General features: G+C 43.4%; 1 protein-coding gene across 1 annotated transcript in view; it reads left to right on the top strand.

Moving 5' to 3' along the window:
* The first annotated feature begins 3,410 nt into the window (after positions 1-3,410).
* LOC138757933 (clathrin light chain A-like) overlaps positions 3,411-16,499 on the top strand; it is a 52,344-nt gene continuing 39,255 nt past the window's right edge. The window contains exons 1-3 of the mRNA XM_069926090.1: positions 3,411-3,428; positions 3,859-4,009; positions 11,288-11,331. Of these exons, the coding sequence (XP_069782191.1) occupies positions 3,426-3,428; positions 3,859-4,009; positions 11,288-11,331 (198 nt within the window). The 5' untranslated portion in view covers positions 3,411-3,425. The remainder of the gene's footprint in view (positions 3,429-3,858; positions 4,010-11,287; positions 11,332-16,499) is intronic.

Below are 16,499 nucleotides of genomic sequence, written 5' to 3' on the forward strand. Positions count from 1 at the left end.
CATATAGTCTTTTTAGCACATTCATGGCTGCTGTATAGGAGGTCGCGTCCTGGATGTTTTCATAGACCCTCGTGGACACCATTGACATCAGAACCAACACTTTATCAGCGATTTCCTCCACAACGGGGTCTGAGCGCTGCAGATATTCCTCAAACACCTCACCCAGTGCCTGAAATCACTCTGAGCAGTAGATGACTGCGGGTCAATGCTGAGGCGTTCTGGTTGCAGCATTCACTCCATCCTTTGAAAGTTTTTGGTAATAAAATTGTAGCGCGTTGAATGACTCAAAGACTTGTAGATTCAAACCAAAGCTTTTATTACCAAAAGACTGGAGCGTAGTACATCGAGGTCAACCAGTCCAGACTGACCTAGATCTGGTTAGGTGCGGCCCTTTATGACCTGGCCAGTAGGTGTGGCTATGGCTCTCAGCCAATCATTAGCACTATTTACAAATATATACAGAGGTGATAGGATCCAATACTATCACATACAGGACCCCACCACCAGACACATTTTTCCTTCTCTCTCAACCTTCTGTAGGGACTCTTCCCTCTATGACTCCCTTGTGCATTCTTCCCTCCCCACTCATCGCCCTTCCCCGGCACATTCCACTTTGGTCGTAGGAGGTGTTATACCTGCACCAACACCTCCTCTCTCACCACAGTCCGAGGTCCCAAACTAAGCTTTCAGGTGAAGAACACTTCACCTATATCTCCAAAGATCTCATTTACTGCATCCAGAGCACACTCTGTGGCCTTCTGTACATCGGAAAGACCGATCACAGATTAGGAGATCGCTTTGCCCAGCACCTCCTTTCCATCCACAATAAAAGCAACCTCCCCAGAGCCAACCATTTCAATTCTGAGTCACACTCTCAAGCTCACATGTCTGTCCATGGCCTTTCACACTACCCCACCCTGACCACCTGCAGACTAGAGGAACCACACCCCATTTTTGGTCTGAGCCCACTCCAACCCCAGGGCATGAACATTGAGTTCACTGCATTCCACTAATCAGCTTGTTTTTTTTAACCTCTTCCCCCCTTAAACTAGTTATTCTAGTTCCTACTTCCTTTCTCTCTCCACTTAGCCTAGACTCCTCCCCCTTAAACTAGTTATTCTAGTTCCTACTTCCTTTCTCTCTCCACTTAGCCTAGACTCCTCCCCCTCCCCCACGGTGTTTTTCCCCCCCCCCCACCTATCATCTCCCACCCTCACCACCTTCCATCCCCCTTCCCCCTCTTGTTCGAAGATCTCTCATGTTCCCCAACACATTGATGAAGGGCTCCAGCCTGAAACATTGGTGATGTATCTTCACCTTTGCAACATAAAGGGACTGTTTGACCTGCAGAGTTTCTCCAGCATTTATGTGCTTTTTTACTTAACCACGATGTCAACAGAATCCTGTGTTTTACCATATGAAAGAAGTAAAATTACAGTTTTGGAAAAAGACCTTCAAAATTTGGTTTCTGAAGATAAACGTGGACAATTGATTAATAAAAGCTTCCTTATGATACAATACAAACTTATAGGTCTGAGAAAACTATTATTAGAATGAATTTGGAGAGAGATCGCATAAAGTTCTGGCTTGGCAATTAAGAGTGAAACAAACTTTAACAATAATTAATGCAATTAAAAAGGGCACTAACTTAATTAGATATAAACCTCAAGAAATAAATGAATCTTTTAGGAATTTTTATATGAAATTATATGCTTTGGAATCTTTAGGGGATGAAACTACAATGAATGATTATTTATCACAGATAATATTGCCTAGGTTAAGTTTAGAAGAACAAACTGAACATGATATATCATTTACTGAGGTAGAAGTAAGAGAAGCAATGAACTCCTTACATAGTAATAAATTTCCAGGAGAAGATGGTTTCCCATCTGGATTTAATAAAGAATTTAAAGACTTATTAATTCCTATATTTATGCGTATTAGATCAAGCTTCACAAATTTCTACACTTCCAGAATCTTTTTTGATGGCAATAATTTGAGTGATTCCTAAAAAAAAGATACCCCTTGAAACCATCTTATAGGCCTATTTCATTATTAAATGTAGTGTGGCGGCGCATATCTCTCATGGCAAACTGGCCTCTGCAAGTATCTCCGTGGTGGCGGGGCAGCCGCAGGAAGATGGCACCGTCAGGAATTTCTCAGTACCTCGTGGCTCAGGCCATGGTACGCACCTGGGGCAGTGTGGTGATGTTACCACTGGAAAGGGCGGAGTTCCCACTGCTCTTAAAGGGCAAATAAATCATGTCATCTGAAACCCCACTGTGTCCTTTGGTGTGTTTCAGTGCTTGTAGCTGTAGCTACATTGGTGACCCTGGCAAGTCCAGACATTTTTCTGGCCTCACAAACATGGAATTGGCAGCAGTCAACGCAGTGGCGATGAAACTTCCCCCCTTCTGGATCCATCACCACACGCACTTGGTTCGGGCAGGTGAAAGTGCAGTTTCACCTCCGGCAGATTACATCTGACTCCACGATGTTGGGTGGTGATGGGTGTGGTTGGGTGGTGATGAGTGGGAGTGGGGTTGGGTGCTGATGTGTGGGGTCAGATGGTGATGGGTGGGAGTGGTGGGGATTGGTGGGGTTGGATAGTGATGAGTGGATGGTGATGAGTGGGATTGGTGTTGGGTGGTGATGGGTGAGGTTAGTGGGTGATGGGTGGGGTCAGGGCTGATGAGTGGTGGTTAGAGGTGATGGGTGGAGTCAGGTGGGGCCAGGTGGTGATGGGATGGGGTGGGGTTGGGGCTGGATGAAGGTGCATAGTATCGGATGGTGATGGGTAGAGTCAGGTGATGATGGGTGGGGTCAGATGGTGATGGGTGGGAGTGATGATGAAGGTGGTGTTGGGCGGGATCGGGGGTGAGGGGTGGGACTGGGGTCAGGTGGTGATGGATGGGGCCAGGTGAATGGCAGGGTCATTCAACACCAAAGCAGGCCTTTTGTCCATCCTGTCCATGTCAACCCCACAGTGAGTGTTCCAGATCCAACCTTCTTATGTGTTCCCAATCCCACCCACAATGAAGGCTGGGAGTGATGGATTGGGTTGGATGTGATGGGTGGTGATGAGTGGGGGTGGGGTCAGATGGTGATGGGTGGGGGTGAGGGTGTTCGGTGGGGTTGGATAGTGATGGGTGTGGCCCAGTGGGGATGGGTTGGGTGGGGGCAGATGGTTATGGGTGGGGATGGGTCAGGTCAGGATGATGGTGGAGTGGATGGTGATGAGTGGGATGGGGTTGGGTGGTGATGGGTGAGGTCAGTGGGTGATGGGTGGGGTCAGGGCTGATCAGTGGTGGTTGGAGGTGATGTGTGGGGTCAGGTGGTGATGGGATGGGTGGTGTTGGGGCTGGGTGAAGATGCATGGTGTCGGATGGTGATGGGTAGAGTCAGGTGGTGATGGGTGAGGTCAGATGGTGTGTGGAGTGATAATGAAGGTGGTGTTGGGCAGGATTGTGGGTGATGGATGGTTGTGATGTGTGGTGATGACTGGGGTAGGGTTGGGGTGGGTGCTTTTGGGTGTTGGGGGTGGGTGTGACGAGCGGTGATGATAAGTTGGTTGGGGTTTTAGGAATCACAGTGTTGATGGAGGGTGAGATGGGTAGGAGTGTGGTCGGGGTTGGGGGCCATGGGCGGGGTTCTTGGCTCGTTCCCCGGCCGCCGTTGCACGGCAGGCGCTGGAGCTTCTGCGCGGACTCGCTCGCTGCTGTGGGTTTTGCGCTGGGTTGATTCGGCTGCTGCAACCATTCTCCCTTTCCCTTTCTCTCTATTCCCCCCACCCCATATCTGCCTCTCCATCCACTCTTCTCGGCCCCCCGCCTCCCCCCCACCCCCGTCTCTCTGCAGCCTCCGGGCGTGACCAGCGCCGAGGACATGGACGGAGGAAGCGCCGCCGCTCCCGGGGCTGAGGATGCGGCCGACTTCTTCCTCAGCCCGGGTATGGAGGGACAGGGAGAATGCGAGGCGGCCCAGGGCACCAACAGGCAAGCAGACGGAGGTGAGTGTGTCCCTGCCCGCTCTGTTACCAGGGTCCCGGAGCAGAGCGAGTCGGTGGAAGAAGACCGGTCCACGGATCGGAGAGAGGGGGAATGGAGCATGTTCCAGCTCCAACAGATAGGATGGGGGGGGGGAGGGGGGTCAATGCCGGTGCCCACCCAATGCCCCACTACCTGCAGCGGTCTGCGCCCACCCAATGCTCCCCTATCTGCAGTCTGCTCCCACCCAGTCCCTCCCCACCTGCGGGTGTCCGCGCCCACCTAATCCCTCCCTACTTGCAGGGGTCTGCACCCACCCTATTCCCCCCCCCTACCTGCGAGGGTCAGCACCAACCCAGTCCTCCTTACCTGCGGGGGTCTGTGCCCACCCTATTCCCCCTACCTGTAAGGGTTTGCACCAACCTAGTCCTCCCACCTGCAAGGGTCCGCGCCAACCCAGTCCCCTCTACCTGCGGGGGTCTGTGCCCACCCTATTCCCCCTACCTGCGGGGGTCTGTGTCCACCCTATTCCCCCTACCTGCGGGGGTCTGTGCCCACCCTATTCCCCCTACCTGCGGGTGTCTGTGCCCACCCTATTCCCCCTACCTGCGGGTGTCTGTGCCCACCCTATTCCCCCTACCTGCGGGTGTCTGTGCCCACCCTATTCCCCCTACCTGCGGGTGTCTGTGCCCACCCTATTCCCCCTACCTGCGGGTGTCTGTGCCCACCCTATTCCCCCTACCTGCGGGTGTCTGTGCCCACCCTATTCCCCCTACCTGCGGGTGTCTGTGCCCACCCTATTCCCCCTACCTGCGGGTGTCTGTGCCCACCCTATTCCCCCTACCTGCAAGGGTTTGCACCAACCTAGTCCTCCCACCTGCAAGGGTCCGCGCCAACCCAGTCCCCCCTACCTGCGGGGGTCCGCGCCCATCCAATCCCCCCCTACCTGTGGGGATTTGTGCCCACCCAACCCTCTCCACCTGCTGGGATCCACGCCCACTCAACTCTCTCCACCTCCTGAGATCCACCCCCACCCAACCCCCTCCACCTGCTGGGATCTGCGCCCATCCAACTCTCCATCTGTGGGGTGCGCCCCCCCACCTACAGGGGTAGATGCCCACCTACACCCCACCCACCTGCAGGGGTCTGCGTTCCCACCCAACCCCTCCCCACTGCCAGGATTGAGGGGCCATCCACATCTCCACTGGTCTGTGCCAGCAGCCATTCTCACCCTGTTGTGCCCTTCCCCTTATTGGAGGCAGTGTGCTGACACCATTTTTCAATGGAGGTGCTCATCACTGGTTGCCTGGAGGTAGAGTGCAAAAGGAAGCAGGGGCTCTCCGAGTCAAGGCTGTCTAACTAACCTGGCAGCTTCCCTGTAAATTCCTGGCTTTGACAGGGTAATGGATGCTTTTAAAAATCAGGCTCATCTTCCCCTGCTTCTCACTTTAGTTGCCTGCAGATTTTTTGTTAACCTTCCCATAGCATAGCCCAGCAGCAGCTCTGTCTTATCGGAGCAAATAATCTCCCATAATCCACTTTATATTCAAAATGTTAATCTTATTTGATTTCTAATTGTCGTACTGAAAGAATTTAGCATTTCTAGTTTGGAATTTACTTAGTTTTACTAACAGAATAATGATTCCTGTGATGGTGAAACATCTGCAGACTAAACTCCGTGAGAAGCAGGTCAGTCTGCTTGTTTTTCATAACAATCCTTTGAAGCATCTTGTAATATTTTTCTAAGTTTGTTGTTGCTGTGGTTTATCCACAGCCTGTAAACTGATCATGCTTCATGAAATGGTTGTAGGGTATTGTGGAAGGATTAGAATAGATCTCTGTTCCATTCGAACATTGAAGGGAGGAGCAGAATTAGGCTGTTCAACCCATAGAGTCTGCTCAACCATTCAAATTATTGGCTGATGTATTTTTCCTCTCAATCCCATTGCCTGCCTTCTCTGCATAACCTTTGACACTCTTATTAAGAACCTGTCAACCTCCACTATAAATCCACACAAAAACTTGCACTTAACTGCTGTCTGTGGCAACAAATTCCACAGATTGACCAACCTCTGGCTGAAGAAATTTCTTCTCTCTGTTTTAAAGGGACGTCCTTTCATTCTGAGGCTGTGCCCTCTCATGCTAAATTCTCCCATTGCTGGAAACATCTTCTCCACACCCACTCTCTCCAACCCTTTCAAAATTTGAAGTGTTTCAGTGAGATCCCCCTCGTCCTTCTAAACTCCAGTGAGTATATGTCCAGAGCCATCAAATGCCTCTCATACATTAGCCCTCTCATCCTGAGATCATCTGGCTTAGCACAACATTGTGGGCTGAAGGGCTTGTGCTATGCTATAAAATGTATCCTATCCATGCTGGTACCTTTCCTGTAAAAGCCATGCACTCCTATTTTGTTCAGTAGCCTCATCTTTGATACTTTGCCAAAGGACTTCTGAAAATCCAAGTAAACTACATCCACTGACCCTCTGTCTGTCCTGCTCATTACTCCCTCAAAGAATTCCAGCAGATTTGTCAGGCAAGATCTCACCAGGAGGAAACAGTGGATTTTGGACTATTTTATTTTGTGCTTTTCCGTACCCTGAAATCTCATCCTTAATTATGGACTGCAGAATCTTACCAACCACTGAAGTTGGGCTCATCGGCCTATAATCTCACCTTTTCCTCTGTATGTTTACCATGTGACCAATGTGTCATTTTTGCCTGTATTATATTTTTGAGGGCAACAATTACAGGTCTCAATGACTGTGGTACTGAACTCCACTATTTTGAAATGCCTCGAGCGTCTAGTGATGGAACGCATCATAGCACACCTTCCAGAGATGCTGGGCCCATTTCAATCCACCTATAGAAGAAACCGTTCCACTATATGCTATAGACTCGTCACTTCATTCCATCCTGATGCACCCGGAGAACGACACCTCATATGCCAGGCCGCTGTTCATTGACTTCAGCTTGTTGTTTAATATGATCATTCCCCAGTTGCTGGTGGAGAAGCTGTCCTTGCTGGGACTCAATACCCCTCCCTGTAACTGGATTCTGGACTTGCTAATGGAAAGGCCACAGGACAGTAGCAGAACGTTGAGGCTGAGCACTGCCACATCTTAGGGCTCCGCTCTTGTTTAGACTACTGACCCACAACTGCATCGCTAGATACAGTTCAGGTTTGCAGATGACACACCAGTAGTTGACCTTATCAGCAACAATGATGAGTCTCACAACAGAGAAGAGGTGGAAAATCTTGTGAAATAGTGTGAGAGTAACAGTCTGAGTCTCAACATGGACAAGACAAAGAAGATGATTGTGAACTTCAGGGGGGACTAGAAATGATCACCCTCCACTACCTATCAGCAACTCTGTAGTTGAGAGTTCCTTGGAGTTCACTTAATTTTAGTGACCTATCATGGACCCTCAGCATCTCCTCACTTGTAAGGAAGGCACCATAGTGACTGCACTTCCTGAGAAGACTGAAGCTGAAGCAGGCAAGGCTACTGATCACCATTATGTCAACCTTTTATAGGAGCTCTATCAAGAGCATCCTGGCTGGCTACATCACAGTAGTTGTTTTCACACCGCAGGGGAGCCTACTTTTCCTGGTGAAAATCCCGGGAATTCAGGACCTCCTGGTCCTTTCACACCGGGTCTAAATTCCTGGCAATTTGGGGGGGGGATGTCCCGCCCCCAACTAATGGTACATTATGCACTCACAGGAGTAAAAGTAAATTCATTCTCCATCCATCAGTTGCTCGCTCGCTTTCCGCCCCCCACCCCCCCCCCAAACTTTGGCATGTCACGACGGCAGCTCAATGGCAGTCTTTGTTTCCCATAATCCTTCACACAGCTGGAACCACTCTGGGAAATCCAGCTGTGGGAGTGATTAAGGTTCACAAGGCTGGCCTTCATTCCGCAATTACTGCTGTCGCGGCGTGCCCAAGTGGCCTGCTGTTGACAGGGGGTATGTATCTTTTAATTTTAAATGCCTTCATGATGCAGCGTGCAAACGCTGACATCACAAGGCTTCCCCTGCTCGGCCATTTGCTTTTTCACATCACAGAGAGAGGGTGGTTTGGGAAAATTTCCCAAGGCCATGGCCCTACCTCATTCCTGGGCTGACCTTTTCACACCATAGGTTCACGGGAGGAATCCCAGGAAAATTTCCCAGGAATCCTCATTTTACACTGCAGTGTGAAAAGGCCCAGTGTGGAATGGTTGCTGCAAAGAAATGGATGGAAGGTCAATCCACAGGACCATAAATTTGGCAAAGAGGATCACTGGAGTCTCCCTCACCACCCCCCCCCCCATACCCCCACCCCAATCAATGAGCTCTCCTGAGATGGCTGTCTGAAGAGGCATGCACACAGCATCTTTCAGCTGCTCCCATTGAGAAAGAGATGCAAGAGTATCAGTGCGAGCACCACTAGGCTGGAGAACTGCTTATTCCCATAGGCAGTGAAAATGCTGAACGACCAAAGAAACTGCTCACATTATCCATTCAAGACTCTCATATAACAGTTAATGGCATGGAAGCAGGCCATCTCGGCCCTTCAAGTCCACACCGGTTCACTCAAACAACTCCGCAAGACACCCCATCTATTCTCCGTCCATAACCCTCTAACCCCCTCTTATTCATGTATATATCCAGCCTCAAATGAAAGAATTGACTCTGCCTCAACTATTTCCTCTGGAAGATTATTCCATTCATCCACCACTCTCATATTCACGAAACAATATTTTTATTTATTTGTCTATATAAAGACTCATCCCACATGGGATGGTTTGTCTGTATGTGTGTTATATCTGGTTTTGCATTGAGGATTGGAGAGTGCTGTTTCATCAGGTTATACTTTTACAATCAGATGAAGGTTGAGAGGGGATTTGATAGAGGTATTTAAAATTATGAAGGGAATAGATAGAGTAGATGTGAATAGACTCTTTCCCCTGAGGGTAGGGGAGATTGGAACAAGGGGTCATAAGTTAAGGGTTAGGGGGCAAAACTTTAGGAGTAATATAAGAGGATGCTTCTTCACTCAGAGTGGTGGCTGAGTGGAATGATCTTCCAGAAGAGGTAGTTGCAGCAGGGTCAATTCTATCATTTAAGAGGAGGTTAGATGAGTACATGGATGTGAGGCAGTTGGAGGGTTATGGGCAAGGGAGTGGGTAAGTAGAACTAATGGAGTTTCATGTAAATCGGTACAGACTAGAAGGGCTGGTATGGCCTGTTTCCATACTGTAAAATGTTATATGTTTATATGGTTATATAATAAACTTGACTTGATTAAAGTTGTCTTTTGCGAGCTGAGGGAGGCAGAGCAAAGTGGTCAGAATTTGAGAAGGTATAATAAGAAGGGGCATGAATTCGGAAGGCTTTGTTGTCTGCCCAAGTACAGAGAGCCCTGGAGCTGTCAGAAAAAATAAATAAAATTTAGGGCAGTTTATCAGAGGTAAGTTTTTTAGATCTCGCGTGGGGGTGGTGATGGAAGCTGCTACAAGAGGAACTTGGAAAGTGGTGGATTAACCATTAGACTTAGTTGGCTGAAGCCTAGGATCCCGAAAGGTAAGGGGTCCCAACGCATTATGGTCTGATTAAACTGACTGAACAAAAATAATGAGGTTTATTATTCTCCTTCATCCTTTGTGTTTGTTTGATTTCATTAAAAATTTCAGGTAGCCTCCCAGTAGATGAAATGTTCTGGGCAAGTGAGTCAGCCGGGTAATTCTTTTCTGTTGTGCTAACGAAATCATTGAGGCATCGAAACTACTTGTAAAGTAGCAGAAATGGACCACATTGTTGCAGGTTGGAGAAGAGCATGCATATATACAGAAGTACTGGAGGAATGATGCGCCATACCTGGTGGGACATTTGCGGCCCTTCCTCCCTGTGTCTGCCCCCAGGGCTGTGGTGGGTTTCTGTGGTTGTCCACCTGGCCTGAGCAGGACAGGGGATGATGAACTCCCCCTGCCCGGTGGGACATCGACCTCCCCCTGCCCGGTGGGGCGGGGGTGCCCACCACTTTAACATTTCATTGAAATTGGTAGGATCAGCAAAAAAGTTTGCACATTAAATTCATTGTTGAATTTATATAATATTAAACTATATCAGTGATTTCTCTTCAAATAATGCAGCCAAAGGTGGTAGTGATTGTTTGAACAATATGTCTGGTTTTAATCATCATTGTTCTGTGATTTTGAATAATCAAGTTTTATTAATAAATGAAAGCCTAATTTGTTCCTTCGCTGCAGGGATATTTAGTCTGTTTTAGTAAACCTGTAATTTATAAATTGTTTTGAATGAAATCTCAGCAAAATGAAAGGGAGAAGCTGAACTCTCATTTGTAATTGAGTTGTAAATGTAGAGGAATTCAGCATGTCTCACAGTGCCTGTAGAAGCTGAAGCAGTTCTATGGACGTTTTGGGCCTGTTCAAGGTATCTTTACTTCCTGCAAATGCTACGAGACCGGCTGAGTTCCTCCAGGATTTCTGTGTTTTACCATAATCACAGGGTCGGACAAAGGGTGGGGGCCAAAGGGCGTTGGGAATATGAGATCGGGTGGGGGGGGCCTTACTAAAACTCAGTCTAGTGCCTGGGTGGTAGTTAATCCACCACTGTTCTTGGACAGGCAGAAGGATATAAGAAAAATTGAGGGTTATGGCTGTGAGGTAGGGAAGCATGAGATGGCCGTGGAGTAGGTTTCCATATGTCAGTGTAATATTGTGGGCTGAAAGGCCTGTACTATGCTGCAATGTTCTATTAATAAAACGTTTCATCTTCATGTGATAACAGTCCGATCAGCCAAGATGTTCTTGAGTCAATGAGATTGGGTGACTGGCCCTTTCTCCAACACTCATTTCATGGACGTACACCTTTGTTTTCAATGGCAGAGAAGCAGGAAATGTTTGGGGTGATGTAGAGGCTGTAATCACCATTGGCCTGTCTGGGGGTGGGGGGGATGGGGGGGCACTAAAAGCAGGGGATTCAGTCACATGAGGAACTGCTGAAGCTGTGAGGTGATGGGAATGGGAAGTAAAGGAGAATTATGGAAATAGCCTGCTGGCCAGGCAGGGGTGGTCAACGATCCACTCAGCAGAATTTCATATGGTTTCTCCAGTGTGCAAGAGGCCACATTGTGAGCAAAGAATGGCCTTCACAGAAGAGCTCTCTGACATTAGGATTGGTAAACTCATTCTTGTGACTTCTGGAGAAAATGCAGTGATCAGCACACCCACACATTGATCATAGGTGATGAGAGTTCTTTTAGTTTTCATGGTTCTTCTGTTTTTTGCAGAGGAAACTGATGCAGCAGACGCTGTTAATGGAGACACCAGCCAGGTATGTTGCAATTTCCTGCCCTTCTATATGTTGAATCTTGATGGTGATTGAAAACTAATATGAGGGTGAGATCTCATTCTCTTAGCAGAAAAGCTTTGTCTGCAGAGACACTGCATCCCTGAACTTCAGACTAAAATCCCTGACAGAAATGAGTTAAACGGGAAAGACTGCAGATGCTGTGATTGGAATGCAATGCACAAAATTTCTGCTGAGTTTCTCATCGCATTGCACTCACAGAAATAAGTTGAGAGCTGAGGTGGTTTGCATCAGGAAAGGCGGAATAGGCCTTTGTTATTTAGTAAAGGAAATCCTTTAAAAATTATTTTTATTGAGTTTTATCATGAAACAAATATATTCTGAATATATTATAAGTTAAATATACATTTAAATTGATATCATATAGAAATAATAATACATGGACATATTTCAATCCATGTGTTGTATAAGAAGAAAAAAATCTGAAGAAAAAAGTTGGTTCTGATAATCTGACCCCAGCCACCAACCAAGGTTGAAATTAGTATTCTAAGCAGACTTGAAATTGAGCAATGGCCTCTGGAGATGCGAGCAAAAGTGCCCATTTACTGCATCCCTGCGCCTTGATCATTCCAATTGTGAAAATAAGCCATAAATGGACCTCAAGTCTTATAAAAAGAGATCTTAATCTTGACATTATGTCTGATTTTTTTTTTTCCATACTTAGAAAGGACATGATATACAGTAACAATTGTCTATGGGTGAGTGGAAAGTCCTCTTTCCATTTTAGCAATATTTCTCTTCTGGCCAGAATATAGAAAATGATAAGACCTTGTAGATGTTAAATTTAGATTTAGATCTCTGGAGAAGCCAAACATTGCCATTAATGGACATGGTTCTTTCTAGATTGATCCCAAAGATGGCTGAAAAGGTTATGAAAATATCAGTCCAATATTCTTCCAAACTGGGACAAAACCAGAACATGTGTATCAAAGGGGCTTCAAAACTTTTACATTTGTCACACATTGAGTCAATATTTGGGTAAATTTGAGTGATCTTAACTTTAGAAAAGTGTACTCTATGCACCTCTTTAAATTTAATCAAACTGTGCCTAGTGCACAGGGATCAGGGCCAAAGTTGAAATCCAATCTTCTTTTGAAAGAGACATGTTAAGATCAATCTCCCATTCAATTTTGATCCTGATTAAAGAGACTGTTTTTAGATTCAATATTTTATAATAGAATTTGGATATTATACCTTTATGTACAAATTGTAATTCAAAAAATTCATCTATGAAATTCGGATGCAGAAGATGTTAAAATACTGAAAGTTTAGAACAAATACTATGTCTAATTTGATAATACCCAAAAAAAAGTGTCTATTTGGCAGATTAAATTTCATAATCAGTTGTTGTAAAGATGCAAAATTTTGTTGGATAAGAAGATCCTTGAAAGTTTTAATTCTTAGCCGATTCCATCCTTCATAGCTTGCATCTAAAATGGCAGGTTGAAATAGATGGTTAAATAGAATAGGACGAGTAAATATAAATCCCAAAATTCCAAAAAAAACTCCTGAATTGACTTCAAATCTTCAGTCTATGTCTCATTATTAAATTCTTTGTTAATTTTGGAATAGAGAGTGGTAAAGGTGAACCCAATACCGCCCACAAGGAAGTATTCTTAAGGGATTTCAATCCAATTGAGACAGACATCACTAATGTCAAACTGAAACAACATATTCCTTATGTTCATAGCCCAGTAGTAAAATCTAAAATTGGGTAATGACAGCCCTCGGTCATTTCTTGTATTCTGGAGATAACTTTTACTTAATCTTGATTCCAATGTGTCAAAAAAAGTCTTAGAAATAAATGTTGGTAATGACTGAAATAAATATAAACATTTTGGTAAAATATTAATTTTAAATGAGTTAATACGACCCACCATAGTTAAAGAAAGTGGTGACCATCCAGAGAGTAGTTTTTTTTAGTCTGATTAAATAAAACTGCAAAGTTTTCTTTAGAGGTTTTTAAAATTCTTAGATATCATGATACCTTGATATTTAAATTGTTCTTTCACTATCAGAGAGTGGTGGCTGAATGGAATAATCTTCCGGAGGAAATAGTTGAGGCAGAGTCAATTCTTTCATTTGAGGCTGGATATATACATGAATAAGAGGGGGTAAGAGGGTTATGCATGGAGAATAGGTGGGGTGTCTTGCGGAGTTGTTTGACTGAACCGGTGTGGACTTGAAGGGCCGAGATGGCCTGTTTCCATGCCATTAACTGTTGTATGGTTTATGCTTATATTTTGGATGAATAATTAAATTAAGTGAGCCCTTTAGTGGTAAATGGCTCTTGTGTAGATTAAGTTTATAACCTGCAAATTTACTAACGACAATATCTTTAGTATAGATACCTCTGGAGTGGACACAAAAAAATAAAAGTTCATATGCATATAAAGATAACCTATGTTCAATAGGTCCTCTAAACAATCCTCTAAACTCTTCATTTGCTTGTAAAGCAACAGCTAATGGCTCAACCACTAGATCAAAAAGCAGGGGGCTTAAGGGGCAACCCTGTCTTGTGCCTCATTGTAATTTTAAAAACTTTGATTGTTGACAATTAGTATGAATTGATGCTATTGGAAATGCATATAAATGTTTTATCCATTGAATAAAATCTGGTCCAAAATTAAGTTTTAATAAAATGGCAAATAGATATTGCCATTCTACTCTATCAAATGCTTTTTCAGCGTCTAAGGAAAGAATACATTCATTAGGATAGGAAGAAGGAGAATATATAATATTCATTAATCTATAAATATTATGGTAAGATATATATTTTTGATTAAAACCCATTTGGTCTAAATTTATTATTCTTGGTAGAATGTTCTCTATATGCTAAAAATTTTGATAAAATCTTCATGTCCACATTGAGTAAAGAAATCGGTTTATAGGATGCACAATCATTTAGATCTTTCCCTTTTTAAAAAAAATGACAGAGATAGGAGTCTCACTGGAAGAAGGAGGTAGTTTCCTTTCTCGAAATGAATAATTTAGTACTAAGCTTAATTGCAGAGTAAGTTGTTTAGAAAATAATTTATAAAACTCTAATGGAAATCCATCTGGACCCAGAGATGTAAAGAAAATATTGTTTTTGGGGGTTCCTCTTGTGAAATTGGATCCTCCATGCTTTGTTGGTTTTCCTGAGATATCATCAGAATGTCCAAATGATCTAAGAAATCATTCACCAGATCATATTCATTGTTAACTTCAGAAGAGTAAAGTTTAAAATAGAAATATCTAAAATTGTAATTTATTTTAGAGTGATTGAGGGTTGTCTCAGGGAGACATATCCTATTAATTTGCTTTTTAACTGAAATACTTTTCAATTGATTGGCTACCAATTTACCAGATTTCTCTCCATGGATGTAAAATTGACTTTTAGTTCTCAATATCTGTTGTTCAATTGGATGAGCGGAAAGTAGATCAAATTTAGTTTTGAATTCAGTTCTTCTCTTAAATAATTTTGCGTCTTTATTTTGGGCAAATTGTAGATCAGTCCATTTCATCAGATTGATCAAATCCTTTCTTTCTATCCTGGTTTTTTTTTTGTTTATACTATATTTGTTGTATATGAAATAAATTGACCACGTAAGTAGGCTTTCATTGAGTTCCAGACTATTGAATTGGAAACCTCTGGGGTTGCATTAAAATCAAGAAAAAATTGAATCTGATTTTATTTAAAAAAAAATGTCAAAAACTGTTTGCTCTAAGTAATATAGTATTAAATTGCCACTGTTTTTTAGTACTTAGAATACTTTGAAACTCCAAATTTAAAATTACTGAGCATGATCTGATATAACTATTCCTTGATATTCACATGTTCTAGTCATATTAATCAGTTGATTATCAATTAAAACTGGTCTATCCTGGTATAAATACAATGCATTTTTGAGAAAAAAGAGTAATCTACTAGTGGGATTCAAAAATCTCCGTATATCTGACATTCCCATGTTAGATAAAAAGGGCTGTATTGCCAAAGCTGATTTAGAGGGATTAGCCTTTCTGAAGAATGGTCTAACACCATGCTTAGACCGCAGTTGAAATCCCTGCCTAAAATTTGTGAATATTTAGATAAAAGAGCAAAAATAATTTCAAAGATTCATCCACATTTGGAGCATAAATATTAGCTAAAAACAACCAATTTATTATGTAATGTCCCAGTGAGAATAATATAGCACCCCATTTTATCTATGGTACTATTGTGTAATACAAATGGGTCATTTTGTTGGATTAGAATGGAGATGCCCCTGATTTTAGCTTCTGAAGAAAGATAGCATTGTTCTCCCCATTTGAACATTGGTCTATCTTTATTTGCCTTTTTAATGTGTATTTCTTGAAAGAAAGTAATATCTGCCTTTAAATGTTTGATGTGAGCAAGTACTTTTCTTCATTTTATGGGTCCATTCAGGCCCTTCACATTCCGTGATATAATTTTAATAAGTGCCATCGTTCAAATAATTTCTAGTATAAAGCAAAAGTAAATGGATGCATTGGGATATGTTTCATCCTTACTCTGGAGGCCACAGCTTCAGATTATTGCTGCAAAAAAAAGCATGAAGAAGTAAATTGTTAATAACAACCTTGTATCTTGATAACCTAAACAAATCCCTCCCTTCCAACCCTTCCCTACATGAAAGTCCATAAAAGAAAATGTGACCAGCTCAAAAAATCTGTTATAACCCTCATTTCCTCCACTGTTGTTTGTTACTGCTCCTAATTGAACACGTAGTATATTTCTTCCCTGTAATAAAACCAAACAAAATCATCCAGACATTGATAAGTCCCTGCTAGTGTCTGAAAAATATTCCGAATCATCCTTTGTGCACATCCACTCACTTGGCAACAGTTAGTCACTTTCAACATTTAATGCTAAAATATATAAATATTTTAAGAAGAAAAATTTTTAAACAACCAAACAGTCTATTGCTAGTAAACACTTTCATACCAAATAGTTCCCCTTTCTTTTAAATATAAGCAAGTATATCATCTACAGATAAAACAAACAAAAAAAGTATTGGCACATACACTCAGAGAATCAACAGAAATAATAACATTTAGACTGCCAAAAGGTATCCTCTAATGCTCTTAGTATATAATTGACTAACATGTAGTGATTCCATCATATAAATATT

Source organism: Narcine bancroftii, chromosome 3 (genome assembly GCF_036971445.1).
Source record: "Narcine bancroftii isolate sNarBan1 chromosome 3, sNarBan1.hap1, whole genome shotgun sequence".
Lineage (NCBI taxonomy): Eukaryota > Metazoa > Chordata > Chondrichthyes > Torpediniformes > Narcinidae > Narcine > Narcine bancroftii.